Here is a 25173-nt window from a genome sequence, read left to right on the forward strand (position 1 = left end):
ACGCACTGCAACAAGTAGCCCCCGCTCACTGCAACTAGAGACAGTCTGTGAGCAGCAACAAAGAACGCAGCCAAAATTTAATTAAAGAAAAAAACTTCAAGATCAAGTAAGCCTTTGGATATGTACTCAACCAAAACAAAATACATTAATTTTTTAAATAGTAAATGCATACGAAACAAAATTTAAAATAGTAGCTTTTATTTAATCTTTTTTGAGTCACCGGTTCCTTTAAGTATCCGATGAAAGCTCTGGACCATCTGCCAGGAAAATCATGCATATTCACATTAAAAATTAAGCATGTATAAAAAAATTAAGCATGTACACAATTTAAAGAGACCTAAGACTCTGGGTTAAGAACTCGTATTAAAGAGACCTAAGACTCTGGGTTAAGACTCCCTCTGTCCACAAAGAACTTCATCCTTTAAACTGGCTTAACTCTAATTCTACTAACATGATAAAACCTAACTTCCACCATAATTTTTTTCCCTAAATTTTTTATTTTTATTTATTTATTTATTTTTGGCTGCACCACATGGCATGTGGGATCCTTGTTCCCTGACCAGGGATCGAACCCATGCCCCCTGCATTGCAAGCGTGGAATGCTAACCACTGGACTGCCAGGGAAGTCCCAACCATAACTTGCTTAAGCAACTGAGTTCAGAGATCTAATTTGGGATTAACTGCTTGAACACCTACAAGTCATTAGTTGTACACTTTATGGAGGGAGGAACAGAAAGAATACAGCCCTCCATTGGTGTCCGCAGAGAACTGGTCTACGGACGTCTCTCCCACAGCCCCCTAAGATACCAAAATCATCAGATACTCAAGTCCCTTACATAAAATAGTGTAATATTTGCACAGAAACTATGCACATCCTCTTGTGTACTTTAAATCACCTCTAGATTACTTATAATAACTAATACAATGTAGATGCTATATAAATAGTTGTAAATACTATGTAAATAGTTGCCAGTGCCACAAATTCAAGTTTTGCTTTTTGGAACTTTCTGGAACTTATTTTTTTTTTTTACAATATTTTTGATCCTCAGTTGAATCTGCAGATGTGGAACCCACAGATACGGAGGGTTGACTATACTGATAGCTGAGGAATAGATAAAATGACTATGGAGTAAAGAGTTAAAGTATTTAACAATCTGGAGGTGAGGGAGGGTAGAGAGGTTGTTGTTTTGTTTTTTTTTTTTTGCGGTACGCGGGCCTCTCACTATCGTGGCCTCTCCCGTTATGGAGCACAGGCTCCAGACGCGCAGGCTCAGTGGCCATGGCTCACGGGCCTAGCCGTTCCGCGGCATGTGGGATCTTCCCGGACCGGGGCACGAACCCGTGTCCCCTGCATCAGCAGGCGGACTCTCAACCACTGCGCCACCAGGGAAGCCGAGAGGTTGTTTTAATCAACAGGAAGCAGAATAACAATTCCTGATCCATAGTAGGAACTCTATAAATGAATGAATGAAAAGTGAATAAAACAATAAACAAACAAAAGGAAGGAGCTGAAGAGACTTACTACATGGCTCCAGTAATAGGGAGAGAATTTTAATATTTTGGGCACTACCCTGAAAACATAATTTAAACATTTCCTCCTCACTATAGAAAAATACAGTCAAAATTCTCAACAGCCATATTTACAACCAAATTTTTAGAAAATGACTCACCCATTAGACTTCCCAATTGCAGTATATATAAAATTCATGAGGAGGAAAAAATCAAATTACTAAATCAAAATCAAAGAAAAAAGGAGAAAAATTACTAAGTCAAAGGAGGAAAAAAATAAAAAATAAAATCAAAATATAAAGAAAAGGGCTACCTACAAAATTAAATGCAGACAAATTCAACTAAATACTAACTTACTTTAAAATACACCAGGGACTTCCCTGGTGGCGCAGTGATTAAGAATCCACCTGCCAATGCAGGGGATGTGGGTTCGAGCCCCGATCCAGGAAGATCCTACATGCCATGGAGCAACTACTGAACCTGCACTCTAGCGCCCTCAAGCCACAACTACTGAGCCCACGTGCCACAACTACTGAAGCCCACACGCACAGAGCCACCACATGCTAAGCCACCACAACGAGAAGCGGATTCCTAACAACTGTGCCACCTGGGAAGTCCCCCAAAAATCTTTTAAAATATACGAAGATAAAAACTATGAAATAATAGAACTAAAAATGTCTGAAGAGACGTCTCATCTATCTCTGATGAAACCTGAACCTTTACCTGAAACTTTTCAGCCAAAATACATTACGTAGTTTTATTTTTTCCCAGCTAGGTGCTAAGTTTTTAACTTCTAGGAGCTCTAAGGAAGCAAATGATACTTTTTATAGCAAATAAATGTTAAGTAATTCTATTAGTTTATATTCTATTCTACTTAAGCAAATATCATTTTAAAGCTTCTGGTGAATACTTTTAAGAGAGGCAACCTCAGCAGCAGCAAAAACTAATTGAGATGGCCCAATGCCACAAAGGAAATAAGCACTAAAACTAGAATTCCTGAGAGGGAAGGACTGGGAGTGTGGGATTAGCAGATGTAAACTATTATACATAGGAAGGATAAACAACAAGGTCCTACTGTATAGCACAGGGAACTATATTCGATATCCTGTGATAAACCATAATGGAAAAGAATATGAAAAAAGGAATGTCTGTATGTGTGTGAGTCACTCTGCTGTACAGCAGAGATTGCCACAACATTGTACATCAACTATACTCAATAAAAAAAATTTTAATTTAGAAATCACCAGAAAACTACTAGAACTCATTAATGAATGCAGTAAAGTTGCAGGATACAAAATCAGTATACAGAAATCTGTTGCATTTCTACACACAAACAACGAACTATCAGTAAAAGAAATTAAGGAAACAATCCCATTTACCATCACATCAAAAAGAACAAAATACGTAAGAATAAACTTATCTAAGGAAGTAAAAGACCCACACTCAGAAAACTGTAAGACCCTGATGAAAGAAATTAAAGATGACACAAACAGATGGAGAGATATATCGTGTTCATGGATTGGAAGAATTAACATTGTTAAAATGACCATACTACTCAAGACAATCTACAGATTCAGTGCAATCTCTATCAAAATACCAAAGGCATGGGCTTCCCTGATGGCACAGTGGTTGAGAGTCCGCCTGCCGATGCAGGGGACGCGGGTTCGTGCCCCGGTCCAGGAAGATCCCACATGCCGCGGAGCAGCTAAGCCCGTGAGCCATGGCCGCTGAGCCTGCGCGTCCGGAGCCTGTGCTCCGCAACAGAAGAGGCCACAACAGTGAGAGGCCCATGTACCACAAAAAAAAAAAAAAAAAAAAAAAAAAAACCAAAGGCATTTTTCACAGAACTAGAATTTTTTTTTTTTTTTGGTCTGTGCCACACAGCATGCAGGATCTTAGTTCCCCAACCAGGGACTGAACCCTTGCCCCCCATAGTGAAAGCAGAGTCCTAACCACTGGATCACCAGGGAATTCCAAACTAGAGCCAATAATTTTAAAGTTTCTTGGGAAACTCAAAAGACCCCAAATAGTGAAAATAATCCTAAAAAAGAAGAACAGAGTTGGAGGAATCATGCTCCCTGACTTCCGACTATACTACAAAGCTACAGTAATCAAAACAGCATGGGGAATTCCCTGGAGGTCCAGTGGTCAGGGCTCCACGCTTTCACTGCCAAGTGCCCAGGTTCAATCCCTGGTCAGGGAACTAAGATCCCGCAAGTCGTGCAGCATGGCCAAACAAACAAAAAACAGTAAGATACTGGCACAAAAACACACATAAATCAGTGTAACAGAATGGAGAGCCCAGAAATAAACCCACACACTTAGAGTCAATTAATCTATGACCAAGGAGGCAAGAATATACATTGAAGAAAAGACAGCCTTCGATAAGTGGTTCTGGGAAAGCTGGACAGCTACGTGTAAAAGAATGAAATTAGAACATTCTCTAACACCATATACAAAAATAAACTTAAAATGGATTAAAGACCTAAACGTAAGACCAGAAACCATAAAACTCCTAGAAGAAAACATAGGCAGAACACTCTGGCATAAGATGTAGCAATTTTTTTTTTTTGAATCTTTCTCCTAAAGCAAAGGAAATAAAAGCCAAAATAAACAAATGGTACCCAATTAGACTTAAAAGATTTCGCACAGCAAAGGAAACCACCAACAAAACAAAGAGACTACCTATTGAATGGGAGAAAATATTTTCAAATGGTATGACTGATAAGAAGTTAATTCCCAAAATATACAAATGGCTCACACAACTCAATATCAAAAAAACAACTCAATATGAATGAAAAAATTGGCAGAAGACCTGAATAGACATTTTTCCGAAGAAGATATACAGATGGCCAACAGGCACATGAAAACATTGTTAATCATCAGAGAAATGCAAATTAAAACCACAATAAGATATCACCTTACACCTTTCAGAATGGCTATCATCAAAAAGACCACAAATAGGGCTTCTCTGGTGGCGAGGTGGTTGAGAGTCCGCCTGCCGATGCAGGGGACGCGGGTTCGTGCCCCGGTCCAGGAAGATCCCACATGCCGCGGAGCGGCTGGGCCCGTGAGCCATGGCCGCTAAGGCTGCGCATCCGGAGCCTGTGCTCCGCGGCAGGAGAGGCCACAACAGTGAGAGGCCCGAGTACCACAAAAAAAAAAAAAAAAAGAAAAAAAAGACCACAAATAACAAATGTTGGTGAGCATGTGGAGAAAAGGAATCCCTCATACACTGTTATTGGGAATGTAAGTTGGTGCAGCCACTGTGGAAAACAGTACAGAGGTTTCCTCAAAAAACTAAAAACAGAACTACCATATGACGCAGCAATTCCATTCCTGGGTATATATCTGAAAAAAACAAAAACCCTAATTCGAAAATATACATGGACCCCAATGTTCATAGCAGCATTATTTACAATTGCCAAGATATAGAAACAACCTAAGTGTCCATCAACTGATGAATGGATAAAGATATGTTTTATATATATATATATATATATACACACACACACACACACACACACACACACACGGACTATTACTCAGCCATAAAAAAGAACAAAATTTTGCAATTTGCAGCAATATGGATGGACTTGGAGGGCATTACGCTAAGTGAAACAAGTCAGGGAAAAGCAAATACTGTATGATATCATCTACATGTAGAATCTAAAAACTACAGCCAACTAGTGAATATAACAAAAATGAAAGCAGACTCACAGATCCAGAGAACAAACTAGTGGTTATGGGGTGGGAGGGGTGGCACTATAGGGGTGGAGTGGGAGGTAACAGCTATGTCTGTAAGACAGGCTCAAGGATGTATTGTACAACACAGAGAACATAGCCAATATTTTGTAATAACTGTAAATGGAAAATAATCTTTAAAAATGGCATAAAAATTTTTAAATAGCAAAAAGGAAAAAAGATGTGATATATAGATACATATATACACACACACACAATGGAATATTACTCAGCCATAAAACAAGAATGAAATTTTGCAATTTGCAACAACATGGATAGACCTGGAGGGTCTTATGCTTAGGGAAGTAAGTCAGAGAAAGGCAAATACTGTAATCACTTATATGTGGAGTCTAAAGAATAAAACAAACAAATGGATGTAACAAAACAGAAATAAAATCAGAGATATAAAGAACAAACTAGTGGCTACCAGTGGAGAGAGGGAAGGGGGAGAAAATCAAGAGGTACAAACTATTATGTATAAAATAAATAAGCTACAAGGATACATTGTACAGCACAGGGAGTATAACCAATATTTTATAATAACTATAAATGGAGCATAACCCTTAAAAACTGTGAATCACTGCTGTACACCTGTAATTTATATAATATTGTACATCAAGTATACCTTAATAAAAATAAGTTAAGAAGGGGCTTCCCTTGTGGCGCAGTGGTTGAGAGTCCGCCTGCCGATGCAGGGGACACGGGTTCATGCCCCGGTCTGGGAAGATCCCACATGCCACGGAGCGGCTGGGCCTGTGAGCCATGGCCGCTGAGCCTGCGCGTCCGGAGCCTGTGCTCCGCAGCAGGAGAGGCCGTAGCAGTGAGAGGCCCGCGCACCGCAAAAAAAAAAAAAAAAAAAAAAAAAAAAAAAGAAACAAACTAGAATTCTAATACAAGCCATATGATTGTAGGGCCCATACTCTTTTTTTTTTGGACCACTTCATTTATTTATGTATTTTTTGGCTGCACTGCTCTGCATGCAGGATCCTAGTTCCTTGACAAGGGATCGAACCCGTGCCCCCTGCAGTGGAAGCGTGGAGTCCTAACCATTGTACTGCCAGGGAATTCCCTAGGGCCCGTACTCTTCATCGCTATGCTATGCTGTCTCTTAAAGATATCGTCTGCCATTTATTACAATAAAATTTTTAACACAGTAACAGCAAAGAACTCCAAAAACTTCCAATTTGAAAGCAGAGGAAATATAAAATATTTTTCCTTCTGTATAATATCCAGAAAAGCTAGAGACATGATTACTATTTAAAGCAAAAGGAGTATAAACATTAATTTAAATAATCCTATTCCTAAAAATGTTACAGGCAACTCAATGTTGCTTTCATTTTGATTTACTTCATTTCAGAAACACCATATTCTCATCACTGACTGATCCTCAACTGTCTAGTCTCCCAAAACTTTAGCGTTTAAAAAATCTCCACTCCCCCCACTCTAATGATCCATGTGACACTTCAGTGTTTGGAGAGAAGGCAAATAAAGAAATATAAATTGTTTATAATGGTGGTATCAGTCACAAGTCTGACCTATTGTTACTGTAGTTTGGGAAGTTTCTCAACAAGAGCAAAACTATAATTAAAATTTATTTTACATTTGCCTTATGAAATTTAAGTACTGAAATAAATGTCATTCCAGTCTACTGGGTGGGTATGAAAAATCTCAACACATTTCACTACTATTAAAGTCATTCTTCTTTTATTAATATTCTAAAGTTAATAATCTTTCTTCCATAAGAAAGAATTTTTCTTCCATAATAATCTTTCTTCCATCTTTCTTCTTATCTTTCAGTGAGATAAGAGTCAGTCACTGACTGGGACTTCCCTGGTGCTCCAGTGGGTAAGATGCCTCACTCCCGATGCAGAGGGCCCAGGTTGGATCCCTGGTCGGGAACTAGATCCCCCACGCATGCCGCAACTAACAGTTCTCATGCTGCAATTAAGAAGCCCGGGTGCCGCAAACTAAAGATCCCACATGCCGCAATGAAGATCCCAGTGCAGCCAAAATAAGTAAAAAAAAAAAAAGAGCATAAACAGTTCTATTCTCAGATCATGCCATACCTAAACTTAACATCTCATGAAAAGTACTTCAAATTTTTGCTAGATACATAGAATCACGAAATTACAAGACTAAAAAGAATTTAAAAGGTCATTTCTTTAATTTCCTTGTCTTCAAGCAGGATCATATTCATACCACCAAGATTTTTATCTATTTTATTAAGCCCAAGAAACTAAAATTCCAAAATCTGCCTTAGAAACCTATTCTAATACTTCCTTATGTAATTTTACATTTTCTTAAATCTCTGAAGCCAAAAAGAGCAGAGTAAAATAGAAATGTGGGTCTTTGAAGGCAAGCGTGACCTACTATCCTGCTTAAACCAACTTCTGACAACATGGCTTTGGGGAAATTACTACAAGCACCCACGCCTCATTTCTTGTCCATAAAATACGGTAATAGTTCATCACCAAAATTTGTCTAAGGATTAACAGGAGGAGTCACAATTATGTTGCATAGTACCATAGCTAATAGTCAATAACTGCCACTTCCTCCTCTTTTTTTTTTTTTTAATCTTTGGTTGTGATGGGTCTTCATTGCTGCACATGGGCGTTCTCTAGTTGCAGCAAGCAGGGGCTACTCTTCATGGCGGTGCGCAGGCGTCTTGTTACGGTGGCTTCTCTCGTTGCAGAGCACAGTCTCTAGGTACACAGGTTTCAGTAGTTGCAGCATACGGGCTCAGTTGTTGCGGCAAGCGGGCCCTAGAGCACATGGGCTTCAGTAGTTGCGGTGCATGGGCTCAGTTGTTGTGGCAAGCAGGCCCTAGAGCACGTGGGCTTCAGTAGTTGCGGTGCATGGGCTCAGTAGTTGCGGCACATGGGCCCTAGTGCACATGGGCTTCAGTAGTTGCGGCACATGGGCTCAGTAGTTGCGGTGCATGGGTTCTAGAGCGCAGGCTCAGTAGTTGTGGCACACGGGCTTAGGTGCTCCATGGCATGTGGGATCTTCCCGGACCAGGGATCAAACCCGTGTCCCCTGCACTGGCAGGCGGATTCTTAACCACTGCGCCACAAGGGAAGTCCCTCCTTGCCTGGTTGGACAGATTAACCCTCCTTTAGATAAAACTTATAAAATCTGTTTTTAAAAAAAAACATTTTTTCAAGGCTCTGGAGAGTGACCAAATGGAGACAGAAACTTGAGAGTTTATCCATGAAAAAATGAAACTGCATCCAATGAGATCTGCATTTTGTAACTTCTCGTCTAAGACAGCAGTCTCAAATTTTTCTGCCTCAGGATTCCTTTACTTTCTTAAAAGTACTGAGTACCCCATGTAAGAAATTAGAAAGGAAAAAAAATTTAATTTTTAAATTCACTTAGGGCTTCCGTGGTGGCACAGTGGTTGAGACTTCGCCTGCTGATGCAGGGGACACGGGTTTGTGCCCCGGTCCGGGAAGATCCCACATGCCGCGGAGCAGCTGGGCCCGTGAGCCACAGCCGCTGAGCCTGTGCGTCTGGAGCCTGTGCTCTGCAACGGGAGAGGCCACAACAGTGAGAGGCCCGAGTACCTCAAAAAAAAAAAAATCATTTAAAATGACAATGAACTTATTACCTATTAAAATAAAATTTTAATATTTTCCAGAACAAAAAAATATTAACAAGAAGAGCGGTAGAGTTTTACATTTTGTAAATCTCTTTATTATATAGTTTTTAAAAGACAACTGGATTCTCATATCTGCATCTTCATTCACTCTTTGTAATCCATTGTTCTTCCTGAAGCATATAAAGAAAAAAAGGCATCACATACACAATATAGTTGGAAAAGGCAAGACCTTGTCAACCTTGAAAGGCTCTCAGGGTCCAAAAGAGGTCCTCAGACCACACCACGAGAATTTCTGACCTAATGGCAGTCTAATCTGTGCACAACTAGGGGGTAAGCCCCAAAATTTGCATATAAACTCTGCCCCAAATCTTGGTTAACTGCTAAACCATGCATGTGCTGTAGAGACTCCAGGGTACAGTGACAAAGAAGGAACTTAAAAGAAAAGATTTCAGCTGTTGTCACCACTGAAAAGAGAATGGAATTTTAATCCAATTAAGCAAACTGCTTGCTAGAACAAAAAAATATTCTTCAGAGAACACAACAGAATCTAGTCCCTAAACTTCATTCAAAATACAAGCGTAAAATTAAGAAATTACTATCCAGTATACACACAGAAAAAACACAAAACAAATAAAAAACCAAGAAAATGTGACGTATACGCAAGGGAATAGAGTAAACAAAATCCAACCTCAAGATGTAGATGTTGCAATTGGAGGACTAAAGGAAAATATTTTCAAACAACTTTAGAGATAAGCAATCACAGATAATTGGAAATTATAAAAGGAACCAAATACAAATTCTACACTAAAAACTACAATAATTAAATTGTAAGATACATTAAGTGGGTTTAACAGCAAACTGGAGACAACAGAAGATAAATCCTGAGAAATTATCTGAGAGAAAAAAGACTGAGGAGAGCAGAGCCTCAGAGACCTGTGGATCAGTATCAAGAAGTCAAACATAACTTAAATCACAGAAAAAAAGAATAGGCCAGAAATCTATTTTTAAAATAATGGCCAAAACTTCCCCAGTTTGGTGAAAAACAAAAAATTTACCTATTCAGTATTAATAAAACTAAACAGGAAAAATACAAACAAAATAAACCTATGCACATTCATAGTTAAGACGGCTTAAAAAGATACAGAAAAAAAAATCTTGAACGTAGCCTGAGGAAAAAAACACCTAGCTAGAACAAAAATATAAATGCCATCTAACTTCTCAGCAGAAATTATAGAGAACAGAAGACAATGGAACTGTAACTTTAAAGAACTGGAGGGGAAACTTTTCAGCCAGAATTCTTCAGCAAAACTACTCTTCAAAAATCAAGTACAATAAAGATACTTTTAGATAAAGAAAAACAGTATTTTTAGCCAGCCAACAGTATGGCAATTCTTCAAAAAATTAAAAATAGAATTAGCATATGATGCAAATATTCCACTTCTGGGTACATATCTAAAAGAACTGAACGGGACTCAAACAGATATTTACACACCCATGCTCACAGCAGCATTATTCACAAAAGCCAGAAAGTGGAAATAACCCAAGTGTCCATTGATAGATGAATGGATAAGCAAAATGTGGTACATATACATCCAATGGAGTATTATTCCAACTTAAAAAGGAATGAAATTCTGACACATTCTACCACATGGATGAACCTTGAAGACATTAAGTATGCTAGGTGAAACCAACCAGATACAAAAGGACAAATATTGCATGATCCCACCTATATGAAGGATGTAAATTAGTGAATTCATGGAAACAGAAGTAGAACAGTGGTTACCAGGGGCTTCGGGTTGGTGGGGAGGGGAGTTTCAGTTTGGGTTGATGAAAACTTCAACAATGTAACGCCACTGAATTTTACACTTAAAAATGGTTAAAGTGGTAAACCATAAGTACAAATCATCCTTGATTTATGATGGTGTTATTATGGCCCAATAAACTCGTAACAGGTTAGAAATATCGTTACGTCAACATAATACACCTAATCTATCATATATTATAGCTTAGCTTAGCCTACCTTAAACATGCTCAGAACACTTAACATTAGCCTAGTTAGACAAAATCATCTAACACAGAGCCTATTTTGTAATGAAATGTTGACTACCTCATGTAATTTATTGAGTACTCAAAGTGAAAAACAGAATGGTTACATGGGTACAGAACGGTTTTAAGTGTATCAGTTGCTTACCCTCGTGACTGAATGGTTTACTGGGAGCTGCAGCTTGCTGCCCAGCATCACAAGAGAGTACTGTACCACACAGGCTAGCCTGGGAAAAGATCAAAATTCAAAGTACAATTTCCACTGAGTGTATCACTTTTGTACCATACCCATCGAAAAATCCTAAGTCAGACCACCATAAGGTGGAGACCATCTGTATATATTTTACCACAATAAAAAAAAAATTAATCAACATACTTAACCATATTCAGAGAATAAAAAAGAAAAACCAGGGACTTCCCTGGTGGCGCAGTGGTTGAGAGTCTGCCTGCCGATGCAGGGGACACAGGTTCGTGCCCCGGTCTGGGAAGATCCCACATGCCGCGGAGCGGCTGGGCCCGTGAGCCATGGCCTCTGAGCCTGCACTCCGCAACGGGGAGAGGCCACAACAGTGAGAGGCCCGCGTACCAAAAAAAAAAAAAAAAAAAAAGAAAAGAAAAAAAGAAAAACCATGTGATTGTTTCAATAGGTACAGAATAAGATTTGAATAAATTATACCCATGATTTCAAAAAAACCTCTCAGCTAATTAAGAACAGAATTTCCCCTGTGTTATATGAAAAATCTACAATTCTGAGTATTGAAATGCTGGACATTTCCCCCCTAAAATTGGGAAGGAGGCAAGGATGTCTACTCTCAACAATTCCATTCAAAATTTTATTAAAGGTCCCAGTTGGTGCAATTAAAAATAAGAAATGCAAGGTACAAAAATTGAAAAAGAAGTAAAACTGTCCCTATTTGCAAACAAAATGACTATGCATGTAGAAGATGCAAAAGAATTAACAAAAAGATTATGAATCTTTACATTTAACCAGATCTCAAGATACCAAATCAATATACAAAATTCATTGCATGTCTATGCACTAGCAACAAACGAAAAAGAAAATTTAAAAACAATTCCATTTACAACTGCATCATATAACATATTTAGTAATAAATTTAACAAAAAAAATGCAAGACCTCATCAAAAACTATAAAACATTGCTGCGATAAAGATAACTTAATAAGTGAAGAGATGTCAAGCTTCAAGATTGTCAAAATGTTACTTCTCCTCAAAGTAATCTATAAATTCAACACAATCCCAATCATAGTCCTAGCATAATTATAATGTTTTTATATAAACTGACAAGCTCATTCTGAAATTAATAATGAAAACAAAGGTCCTAGAATAGACAAAACAATTTGGGAAAACAACAAAAGCTAGAGAATTTACATTAACTAAATTTGGGACTTACTCTAAAGCTATTCAGTGGTTCTCAGTTGGAGGCAATTTTGCACCTCAGGGGACATTTGGCAATGTCTAGATACATTTTTGGTTTTCACCATGGGTAGGATGCTACTGGGATCTAACAGGTAGAGGACAGGGATACTACTAAAATTCTATAATACGCGAGACAGCCCCACAACAACCTTGCCCAAAATTTCAATAGTGCCATAACTGGGAAACCCTAAACTACAGTAGTCAAGACAATGTGGTATTGACATCAGGATTTTCAAACAGATTAATAAAACAGAATACAGATTCCAGAAGATGATCCCCCTAGGTCAACTGTCTGACAAAGGCAACAAAGCAATTCAATGGAGAAAAAAAGTGTTTTCAACATAAGGTTCTAGAACAAGATAGCCATAAGTAAAAAACTGAACTGTGATTCCCACCTCACACCATACATGTCATTAGTTCATGATGGGTCATATACCTAAATAAAAGCTAAAATGATAAATTCTAGAAGACAACATATCTTCACAACCTAGCAAAAGTACTATCTGTGAAAAGACTTAAAAGCAAAATATATAATAGAACTAAAAGATCTCTACAACTCAATAAAAACTCAACCCAATTTAAAATATGGACAAAAAACTTGAACAGTCATTTCACAAAAGACAACACACAAATGGCTAACAAGCACACGAAAAAAGTAGTCAATACCAATATTCATCACAGAAATACAAAAGTAAAACCAGAAAGAGAAATACAAATTAATTCCACAAGCTACATACCCATTAGGAGGACTAAAATTTACAAGGCTGAAAACGAACAACTGTTGGTGAATATATGAAATGACCCAAACTCTCACATATTGCTAGTGGGTAGGTAAAATGTTACAAAAGATCTAGCAATTTCTCATAAAGTTAAGCATACACTTAGCCTATGACCCAGTAATTCTACTCCTAAGTATTTACCCAAGAGAAATAAAAACATACCTCTACAAAAGGCCTCATGTAAGAATGTTCTGCTTTATTCATAATAGCAAATGTCTGTCAACAAGTGACACACTGTGGTATATTCATACAACAGACTACTACTCAGCAATAAAAATACTGATACCTGCAACAACCTAAAATAATCTCAAATATTATGTAAAACAAGCCAGCATAAAGAGCATGTACTGTATGATAGCATGTATATCCAATCACAGAGCAGGCAAAAGTAATCTATGGTTTAAAAGAAAAAAGGAAAAGAACAGCAGATGCCTTGGAAGGGCAGGGGGCAGGGGGGGTTGCAGGGAGAAGACATGAGTGAGGAACATGGGAATCAAGTGGAAAGGTTCACTATGGACATTTCTGGGATGACAGAAATGTCCAATCTCTTGAGTGAGGAATCTTACATGATATAAACATTTATCAAAATAAGCAGTTTTGTGCATTATGTAACTTTATTTAAAAAAAATCTAGTAGGGGTGGTGAGTAGATAGTGGTAATATTGAAATAAGAAATAAAAGAATTGTTGAACCTGAGTGACACACACATGGAGGTTCCCTATACTATTTTTGAAATTTTCCATAATTAAAGGTATTTAAAAAATAATTTCTCTTAATTCTCCCTCAGTGGAGGAAGAGAACTGGTAATCACTGTCCATGATATAAACTACAATCTCTTACTAAGGTATGCTCTAAATTTTCTTTTTTATGCTGAATATATACAGCATATATATACTCCTTTACACTTTCTTTAACCTTATTCATCATAGTTACAGCTCACCTTGAAATGTGTTCATATTTTCCATATTTGATTTATTTACTACTACCTGTAAGGAGAAAACACTCCTTTTGCCCCTACTACCTGATAGCAATATGCTACCTACTTTGAATACATTACCCAACTTAAATCCCAAAGTTGAATTTAGCATCTAGAATTTTAATCTTATTTACTTATTAATTACCTCTCTCTCATGAAAATTCATGTGCAATGGCAAACAAGGATCTTATCCTATTCACTACTTCTTCAGACATGGCACATAAAGGATACCCAGTGAATATGTGTAAATCAAAGCATTAAGGAATATAATATCAGAGCTCACAAATACACAGTTTAGCTCTCTTTTTGACAGTACAAATCACTTCCCACTCCAGTTATATCCAGCTTATTTTGCCTTTTATTGGCTTTTATATCAACTGCTATGTCTTTGTTTCAAGTGGAATAGAATATCTGTGTTTCAGAACTTCACATTTCCTCTATCCAAAAATACAATCATAAAATATTTAAACACAGTTGATTTAATGTATATATATTACACTATATTAAATGATGTGATTTCTTTTTCTGCTCTTATTCATATGGATAAAGAAAAAAATCATAGTATTTTGAGAGTCTCAAATTCTGCTAACATCACAATTAAAGCTGAAAAACCCTAGCAAATATTGAGAATTGAGAGTTCCTTACATAGGGATAAAATGCAGTTAAGTATAGATTTATTTTTCTTTTTTTTTTTAAGAATAGATTTTTAACAAAAACAATGATCAAATTTACTTGAAAAGCATTTACCTAACAAAGAGAGCATCTATATAAGCTTAGAATCAAATTGTTAGTTCCCTTCAGTGAAATACAGGAAATCTAGGTTTGTTCTCAGAGTATGTGTTTCAGTAAACATTTGGAGCATGGTTTATGAGCAAAACTATCAATATCTTAAATTAGGATTAGTTTCACCTCAATTTTGAATTTTTTTTTCATTCTTGTTTTTCATTCTCAAATATCCTCAAAACATCCATAAAGTTATAAAAGAAGAGGGGAAGGACAAACATTATTAGTGGTATCATAAAAAACAAAAACTGAGAAAAATAACTACTAATGACATCAAGTTAGTTTTTGAAACCAAGATTTTTCCTCATTAGTTACGCAAAATACTACCCAAGAAGTTGGTAGTTGCAATTTTTCTCTGACCAAAAAAATCTGAAAAACTATTTTTGAACATTCTAAGGGAGAAAGCAAGAGAGAAGTAAACATCAGGAGAAACAGAAATAAAATCACTCACAAAGAATGACATTACACATACAAAATTTTATTATTTAAAAAACAGGTCACAAGTATCTTACAAATATTGTTCGCCATAGATTCCAATCCAAGTTCTTCCAGATGCCGTTCTATGTTCATAGATTATATATAACTTGAAAAGCATTTACTTTAAATGTACCAAATGCAGCAAAAGACTTAAAAATAGAAGTTTTAAAGCAAATACTCATTTAGAGACACCAGCAAATAGATCTGACCTTTTCAAGTGGCTTTCCCAAAGAGTTTCCAATCAGTTTCCAGTCATTCAAGACTTCTTCAATTTTGGAAATAAACCTAGGAAAGAGGAAAAAACTTTCTAAATATGTAACCACATTTTTTCCTATTGTTATATAATTCCTTTAAAAGTTTTTTTTAATATTTTAACACTTTCAACAAAGAAGGCTGAGCAAGTTTAGTATTGTTAGCCTAATTTATGGATGTGAAATGAAAATGAAAATAATCTTTAGCCCAAGAATTCTTAGATTGAGGGACTTCCCTGGTGGCCCAGTGGTTATGAATCTGCCGGCCAATGCAGGGGTCACGGGTTCCATCCCTTTTCCAGTAAGATCCCACATGCCGCGGAGTAACTAAGCCCATGTGCCACAACTACTGAGTCTGCACTCTACAGCCCGTGTGCCACAACTACTGAAGCCCGCGCACCTAGAGCCCATGCTCTGCGACAAGAGAAGCCACCACACTGAGAAGCCTGCGCACTGCAAGGAAGAGTAGCCCCCGCTCTCCGCAACTAGAAAAAGCCCGTGTGCAGCAACAAACACCCAACGCCACCAAAAATAAATAAATTTTAAAAAATAATAAATTCCCTTGATAATACGTGGATTTAAAGTTTCTGCTAAAAAAATCAAAACAATGCAAAATTGTTTAGATTTCTTAGATTGATTTTTTTTAAGTCTACTGCCAACCCAACAAAACCTGTTCTGCCTTCTACAAAATATAAGAGTAAATCCCTCCATATTGAAATGAATATAATAAATTTGAGACAGGAAAACTGACAGACTAAAATGATACTAGTAAAGATAATTATGAAGCTAATGATTTCTTCACTACCCTCCAAATAACTGATCTATTTAAATTAACTTTTCCTTTAAAGATACTTATGAATTCCCTGATTTGCCTCCCCCTCCCCCAAAAAATATTATTTGGGAACTTTCCCATTAAAACAAAACAAGTTTTAAGGGACAGCTGGCAAGAAACTGAAAGTAGATTTGTCAGCTTTAAGGAATAATCAACAGATTTTTAAACTATTCACTGTCTGATTTTAATTCTAATGATCAAGCAGAACTATTAAAGAGAATGAACGCTGACTAGCAACATGCTCAATTTCAGCAAATGAACACCGTCACATCTCAGTAGCAGTGTTCAATACATATTAAAGGACACTGTCAGAAGACCTGTTATTACTCTAATAAGCTGCCTTCTTACACTGTATATGTATGATGCAATCTAACAGCAACACGGCTCTCCTAAAACACTTACATAGTATTGCTAGAGTGCTAGAGTACTAGAGTTAATTCTAGTCAAAATATATTCAAAAGTAACAGGTTTTTCCTGTCAGTGACATTATAAATTATTTATTTACATTCTTGGTGTAACGGTAGTAATGGGAGTTTTTATGATTCAACTGAACCTTCTAATTACCTCCTCTTTAAAATTTAAAAAAAGATATTAATTAATACAATATTTTGAGGGGGTTAAAATGGCAATTATCAGTTTTTATGAAGAGTGCTCTAGAAATAAATAAACACGTTTGCAAAAAAAGAACTAAAAAATTTAAATGTAGGCATACGTGAGCAAAAATCTGTATGTGAAATACACATTACATTTATAAAGGTAAAAAACTAGAAACTGCCTTAAAGTCCAACTGCAGCAACCAGCTGTAAATTAATGGTACATCCATTCAAAGGACTAATATGCACCCATTAAAAATCATGTTTTGAAGCCCATTTGAGGAAATAAGATAATGTCCATATGTTAGATGAAAAAATGGAAGCTATACAAATAAATATTGGGACTTCCCCAGTGGCGCAGTGGTTAAGAATCTGCCTGCCAATGCAGGAGACACAGGTTCGAGCCCTGGTCCAGGAAGATCCCACATGCTGCAGAGCAACTAAGCCTGTGTGCCACAACTACTGGGCCCACGTGCCACAACTACTGAAGCCTGCATGCCTGGAATCCGTTGCCCACAACAAAAGAAGCCACCGCACAGAGAAGCCCGCATGTCACGACAAAGAGTAGCCCCTGCTCGCCACAACTAGAGAAAGCCCACGCATAGCAACGAAGACCCAACGCAGCCAAAAATAAATAAATTTTAAAAAATGATTTTAGAAATAAATATTAATACAGTTTAACACAAAAAGTTTACAACACACAGATTACAAGGAATTTTCTCAAAATATTAACCGTAGCTATCTCCTGCTGGTAGGATTACAGGTGATTTTTCTTTCTTTTTTATTTTATAATGATGTATTATAATAAAAATAATTTAAAATAATACAGCTTTCACGGTAAAAGAAGGAACATCTTAAAATATTCATTGTATGAATCCTATCAGTACTAAAACAAACCAAAATAGGACTCTATCCTGTAAGTATTGATATTTGATTAGAAAAATGTAATAACTTTATCCCTGAAAGCTCTCCAGATCTCACCTGAAGAGTCACTTCCTCTTACTTCTCATTCTGTATTACGTTTTTTTGTTAAATGCTCTTAAAAGACCAGGTTTCTTTCTCTTCTCAGTATTTCAATTGTAATTACAGGCTCCTGTACTATTATTTGATTCATATCTATCTATTCCATTAGTCTGTACGTTCAGCAAGAGCAGGAACCATATGCTTTCACTGACCACCACATCCCTAATGCCCTGCACTGTGCCTGACACATGGGTACTCAGTATTTTTTCAATTGACAAGGGATAAAAAGAGTTATTGGCTTCTCTCAATAAACTGTCCATATGGCTCATAACATACTGACAAGAAATTTCATTCAAACATTAAACTCAAGGTTTAAAAGACTCCAAAGTCTTAACATTTTCCCACAAACTGTAAAACACTGGTTTTACTCTAGAAACAAGAGCTTAAAAGTCAAAACTCAAAGTTCCTACTTTGTGGTAGTTTTCAAAGCTGTGTTAACAATTACTTCCAAATAAGGAGCTAAAGGATTTAACAGTCCACTTCAGGATACTTTAAATATTTAGCTAGTGGAAAGTAATCATTTTTCCATTAAATACTCTTGTTTCCTCTTGTTTCCTCATCCCACTCTCCAAGATTCAAATTACATTTTCCAACTACCTTTAAGACATTAAGTTATTATTTCAAATTCAACAGGTCTAAAACTGGATTCTTCTCACTTTGCCACTTTCCTATCTTCATTCTCTCAGGCAAGAAACTGCATTTCCACAGGGTTTTTTTTCTACTTGTACATTTCATCAAGCCTATCATCGACTTCTTTGAAATGTCTAACAATCTTCCCTCCTAGCCTCTCTCTTCAGTCTCCAAATCAACAACCTAATCAAAGTAACTTCATTTTACCTCATCTCCTCAAACCACTCTCATATCACTTTGCCACTTTAAAATCAAGGGCCCCTCACTACTGCTCTTTAATGTTCTAAAGTGTGGTCTCCTGACCAGCAGTAGCAGCAGCATCACCTGGGAGCTTGTTAGAAATGCAAATTTTTGAATCTCAGGCATACAGAATCATCAACTATGATTCTGACGCACACTGAAGTTTGAGAATCACTGGTCTTAAAGCACCAAATTTAGATTCCTTTACTTAGCTTTGGAAGCTATCTATAACCTGGTCCTATCCTCCTTAATAATCTTGTTTACTTCCCTTCAACAAACAGCCTTCACTCCAGTAAAGACATTTCATTAAATCCCAAAGGTTTTCACCTGTCTCTGTTCACGTCAGGGCCTTCTCGTATTTAACCAATTACTTTCCACTTTCCAGGCCCAGCACATTTCCTATCTTTTCTATGAAAATACCTCCAACAATTATAATCCACAGCAATAGCATCCTTAAAGTAATTTAACTATTTGCTGTTTTGTTTTTTTAACACATGGAAAAAGAGTTTTGTTTTGGCTTTGTTCTTCTCTGTTAGTATAGTTCTGAACACACAGTACTTGCTCAATAAAGCCTTGCCACTGTGCTTGTGTCTTACCCACTTTTTGGGGGGGGCGGGGGAAGGGACAACAGGTCAAACAAGTAGCCCAGCAGGGATCTCTTCTATGCCGTTTAATGACATGACATTCACATCCAGATGGATTTCCTCTCCCAACCAGAAAGATTATAAAATGTTCCAACAAGCTAACTACTGACCTCAACACTCAGAAAACCTGAAGGGCCTCTGGGACATCAAACTGATAACACCTGGATCCAAGCTATCACTCCTCCCCAAACTTGGCCTTCAACTAATTCCAGCGATCCTACAGTTTGACGTAGCTGTTTCAACTGGGAGTTTAATGGCACCGGAAGCCTGGGCCCATTACCCACTGAAATGGAACAACTCGAATCAAAGCGTTCCCAAGCCAGACGCGGACTATTTCGAAAGGTTATTCTAAAAGACAAGATGGAGCTGGTGGGAGTGGCAGACGGACAACCACCAGGACTCTGAAGAAAGGCCTCCTCCTAAAAAGGACGTACACGGCAAGATGAAAAAAGCACCTGCGAAGTTTATTGCTCACTATAACAAAATGACGTACACGGAAAGGAACGCAGGAACGGCAGCGGTAGCCTGGGAACTGTTTCTGGAGAACCAAAGGTCTAAGGAGAGTGGCCGGAGAGCGGAGAAAACTAAACTCCTCCGGGGTTTGGCTGATGTGGGCGGGCCGGGGCTGGTCAGACGCGAGACGCAGAAGAGGCTTGCGGCCGACCACAGCAGCGAGGAGGCGGAGACCCGGACACCCACGGGTCTTACTATTCCCGCAGAAGTGGCGTCTGGGTTGGGGGAGTCTATGCTGGGGGAGTAGCGGGGGGAGACGCCGGGTCCCAAAGTGCTGGTAACCAATGATAACGACTCACCTTTCCCATTCCGAGGCAGTGGTGAAGTCCGTGATCTCAAATACCTCGGACTCGGGCTGTGGGAAGTGAAAGGAAAGAAAGAGATTGAGCTCCGGGGCGCTGACACGGAGGAGCAAACTTATACAGAGATAGGGATACGGAGGGAGTGAACACCTCACCTCACTGTCGGCCGCCATCTTGAAGAACGCCGAGGCGGGCGCTAGGGCTGCCGGGAAGAAGAGCCGGAGGGCGGGGGGCGGTGGCGGGGAGGAGAGCCGAGAGCTGGCGGAGGCGGGGAGGGGAAGGGCGGGGCCTCCGCGCAGCCCCGCCCTCGGAGTCCCGCTAGGAAAAATCTCAGGTTGAAATCATTTGATTTTTCTTTTTTAATGTTTTTTGTTCCTGAGGAGGAAGAATTTACTCTGCCCTCAAGTCCCCGTTCTTTGGCTGATTTAATACAATTTAAAATTTTCCTGTAGAGCAATGAATTCAGGAAAGGAACAGAAGCAAAGAGGTAAGACAAGGCCCTAGACCCATGTGGGTACCAGTGTATTAAAAAACCTGAAACACATCGCTTGTGTTTCTGTTTTTCTTTCCACCTCTGTTGATTGATTGCAAGGCACTGAGCTAGATGCCATAATATCCACCCTCCCTTACCCCTACCCCTCAGAGAGTTTAGTTTGGGTAAGTCATCAAATAAAATCATTATGCTATTTATCTGGTTTCTGAGAAGAGCAACATGCTGTGCAATGAACACAACACTTTTTAAGTCACTGAGGAACAGAAGGAGTGCCAGCTAGCATTTAGTAATTATATCTCATACATTCTGAAATATTTACAGAGGAAATCATACCATGTCCAGGATTTGTTTCAAAATGAGGGGAGGGAGGAGTGGATAGAGCTAGAAATAAAACAAGATTAGCCATGAGTGGATTATTGTTTAAGCTGCTGATGGTTACCTGGGTATTTATACTATCCCCTACTTCTGTTAGGCCTGAAATTTTTCGTAATTAAAAGCTTTTTAAAAGTTTTTTAAAGGGCTTCCCTGGTGGTGCAGTGGTTAAGAATCCGCCTGCCAATGCAGGGGACACAGGTTTGATCCCTGGTCCAGGAAGATCCCACGTGCCATGGAGCAACTAAGCCCATGCGCCACAACTACTGAGCCTGCACTCTAGAGCCCACAAGCCACAAGTACTGAGCCCGTGTGCCACAACTACTGAAGCCTGCAGTCCTAGAGCCCATGCAGTTCAAGAAGAGAAGCCACCCCAATGAGAAGCCCATGCACCTCAACAAAGAGTATCCCCCGCTCGCCACAACTAGGGAAAGCCCATGCATGGCAACAAAGACCCAATGCAGCAAAAAATAAATAAATTTAAAAAATAAATTTTTTTAAAGTTTTTTAAAAATTAAATCTCATTTATTGATTTTCTGCAACTCACAAGAAGGGATTCGTGGGTAGAGGACTCAGAAATACAGCTTTAGCAATTAAAATTTTTAATCTTAAGAGCAAGAGATATCAAAAATTTAGTGATGTAGATGATGCAGATGAGTTAAATTAGGTCAGAAGAATTTGATAATTATTGCCAGTGCCAAGACTTGAATCCCTGTCTCTTAATATTCTTTCTAGTTTCTGTTCACTACACTAGTGGGAGTTGGGGGTTACTACTGCAGCAATCTTTCCCAAGAGGTCTGAACTTCCACCTTCATTCATTTATAAGCATTTATTAAATACCTACTATAAGCCAACCATTATGGTAGACGGCAGGGAAATGAAGACATACGGCAGATACAATCCCTGATTTCAAGGAACTCAAGATCAAGTAGGGAAACTGGAAATTACTGCACAAACAGAAAGAGGAGATGCTACATGTATCAGTATCACTGTTAGCAACGTGGAGGTCATTGGTGACCTTCACAAGAAGAATCTTGGGGGCCAGCTGAAGGATAAGGTGGAGGCAGCCAGGTTGGGGGCAGGGAAGACTTTTAAGGACAGAGAATAGCATATCCAGAGGCTTAAACGTAGGAAAGTCTGATCTGTCTAGTGAACTGAAAGAGGACACTTAGAGCACAGTGGTTGCAATGAAGTTGGAGAGGTAGGCATGTGCCAGACCGTATAGGGCCTTCTGTATGGCCCTTATGTGAAGCACAATGGACCTCACTAAAATGTTTTAAGCAAGAGAGTATTGTGATCCAATTTACATTTTGCAAAAATCTGGATGCTACAGGAACGGATTGGGGAGGGGGACAAAAGAAGAAATAGGAACAGCTCGTGACTATTAAAGCATCCAAAGAGAGATGGTGTGGAGGCTTTGACTAGGGGGGTCAGCAGACAAGGTAAACTGATTTGATATGTATTTTGGAGAAACAATAGACAGGACTTGATGATGGATTAAATGCAGGGATAAGGGAAAGGTAGGAATCAAAGATATTTTGCAAGATTCTGGCCTAAGCAACTGTGTGAGGATGATGCCATTTTCTGAGATGAAGATGGGAAGGAGCAAGAAAATTAGAGTTTGGTTTGGGAAGCGTTAAGTTTGACATGCTTGTAAGATATTCAAGGGGAGCTGTAAAGGAGAACATTGGGTGTAAGAATAGAACTCAGAGGCAAGATCTGGGGTAAAGATATGCACTTGGGAGTATTTTAAATCACAAGAACAGATGAGAAGACTTAAGAGAATATAGAAAGAAGAAGAGGAGCCTCATAAAAAGCTTGAAGAAATTTTGTATTTAGAGAATGGATAAAGGAAAGTATATAGTGAGAGAGGAAAGGAGTGGGTAGAGAAATAGGAAAACACGGAAAGAGTAATGGCATAGAACTCGAGAAAGGAGAATGTTTCGGGATGGTAAATATTGACTGCTGCTAGGACTTCTCTGGTGGTCCAGTGGTTAAGACTCTGTGCTCCCAATGCAGGGGTCGCAGGTTTGATCCCTGGTCAGGGAACTAGATCCCGCATGCTGCAACTAAGAGCTCGCATGCTGCAACTAAAGACCAGGCGCAGCCAAATAAATAGATAAGTAAATATTTTTAAAAATATATTGATTGCTGTTGATAAAGCAGGTGAAAGAGGAATATAAGGTCAAGGGTGATTGTTGGTGTTGTTTCTTGGGTTTTGTTTGTCTTTAAGGTAGAGGATAGTGGCTATGTTTGTATGCTGATTCGAATAATCTAGGAGCATGAGAGAGAGATTGATGATGGAGGGGAGATGCAAGACTGAAGTTCTTCATAAAGTGAGAGGCAGGAAATCCACAGAGCTGGCAGTCACACAACCCCAGGGGGCAGCATTCACATGGCATGCTGAAGTCTTGCTTCAGGAGGTGCCACTCACAGAAAGCACCTTGTGGACAGCGCTGCCTGGAGTTGTGGAGCAAGGTGGTACCAGGAATTCGGAGCACATGTAGCAGGAGGGAAAGGATATGTTGTGAGGTTGGCTTTTCTTGAGAACGGAAAGAAGGGAGGAAAAAGCTGGAGACAGACATAGACATTGGGACAGTGGTACATATGAAAGGAAAAGAGCTGTTCACGTAAAACTTTTTAAGGTTCTCTCCAAGTGAAATAAGTTTGCAGGTTTTAAGGTCAAACAAATCCAGGTTCAGCCATTTACTAACTATATGACATTGGGCAAATTACATAACTCCTCTAAACCTCAGTTTCTTCATTAGTAAAATAGGATTTGTAATACTCCTTTACCGCATAGGACTGTGGCAAAGATTAAGTTCTCTGTACATATGTAGAATGGTTAGCACAATGTCCTGTAGTAAGTGATCAATTATGATAGTAGCAATTATAATGAATGCTTTATATAATGAAAGCCATAAAGTGCTACTCACGTGTAAGGCACTACTCTTTTTCCCTGCTTGCTTAACCATGAAGAAGTTTCTGTACATACCAAAATCAGAAACTAAAAAAGCCACAAACACTTTGCTGCATGAGGTTAAATTTCAGAAACTGTATGAAACAGCCTGATCAGGTTGCTAGGTAAAGTTTTCTTCCAAGATATTTTTGGTTCCTTATCTCCTCCCTGGAGAAACTTTTAAAATAAGTTATTTGTTAAAGTGAAGTGTGAAGCCAGGACGCTAATAATGTAAAGTACTCTGGAGAGACACGCTTTTATTAGATTTTCACTGGTTCACAAAGCAGAAAAGATTTTGTTTCTTCAGTATTAAGAGCTATTTTGCTACAAGTCCAAAGGCAAGGGCTTTTCCATGCAAGTGTACTCCCTCTCTGGCTTAACTTTCACTTATTTCAAGGTGTTACCAATAATGGCCCCGGGGAGAATTTTGATGCATAGGCAATTTAAGAGATTAGAAGCCTGGAAAAGTCACCCTAGGCTTAGTCCCCAGAGGAATGTAGGGGCATCACAGTTTAATTAGGTCTTAGTGAGAGAAGCAACAGCTGTGGGATTACACCATCCTCACCTGCCTTGATGCCCTCAGTGCAAAGAGAATCAGGAATTTTCAACAATACAGCTGTGAGACCAGTTGCAATAGAAGGTACAGCTGGAAGAGGAAGACACAATATGAGAACAGAATATGAGAAATTCTCTAAATCAATGTTATGAAAATTGTCAGCATTTATTCATTCATTAATTCAATAATATTTATCAAGTAGCCACTGTCATGGCATGTCATGGTCAATTGTAAGGAGTGATTCAAAGAATAATAATCCCTGCCCTCAAGGTGTCCACAGTCTGAGATAAGACATGAAGAACTATAATATGATTTAGAAAGGGATGCATGATGATTATCCAACTTCTTAAAGCTCTTTGTAAAATTAGTAGTGGGAAAATAATCAAGTGACCTTTCTGAACACACACACGCAATATC

The 25173-nt window shown here is 38.5% G+C and overlaps 1 protein-coding gene across 5 annotated transcripts in view; it reads right to left on the minus strand.

The window, feature by feature from the left end:
- RAB3GAP1 (RAB3 GTPase activating protein catalytic subunit 1) overlaps positions 1-20571 on the minus strand; it is a 125404-nt gene extending 104833 nt beyond the window's left edge. For all 5 annotated transcript variants that reach the window (XM_060152988.1, XM_060152989.1, XM_060152987.1 and 2 more), the window contains exons 1-3: positions 20532-20571; positions 20374-20429; positions 15558-15633 (exon numbers count right to left, since the gene is read on the minus strand). In XM_060152988.1, coding sequence (XP_060008971.1) covers positions 15558-15633; positions 20374-20429; positions 20532-20549 — 150 coding nt within the window. In that variant the 5' untranslated portion in view covers positions 20550-20571. The remainder of the gene's footprint in view (positions 1-15557; positions 15634-20373; positions 20430-20531) is intronic.
- Positions 20572-25173: the final 4602 nt, after the last annotated feature.

This window comes from Lagenorhynchus albirostris, chromosome 6, assembly GCF_949774975.1.
Source record: "Lagenorhynchus albirostris chromosome 6, mLagAlb1.1, whole genome shotgun sequence".
Classification (NCBI taxonomy): Eukaryota; Metazoa; Chordata; class Mammalia; order Artiodactyla; family Delphinidae; genus Lagenorhynchus; species Lagenorhynchus albirostris.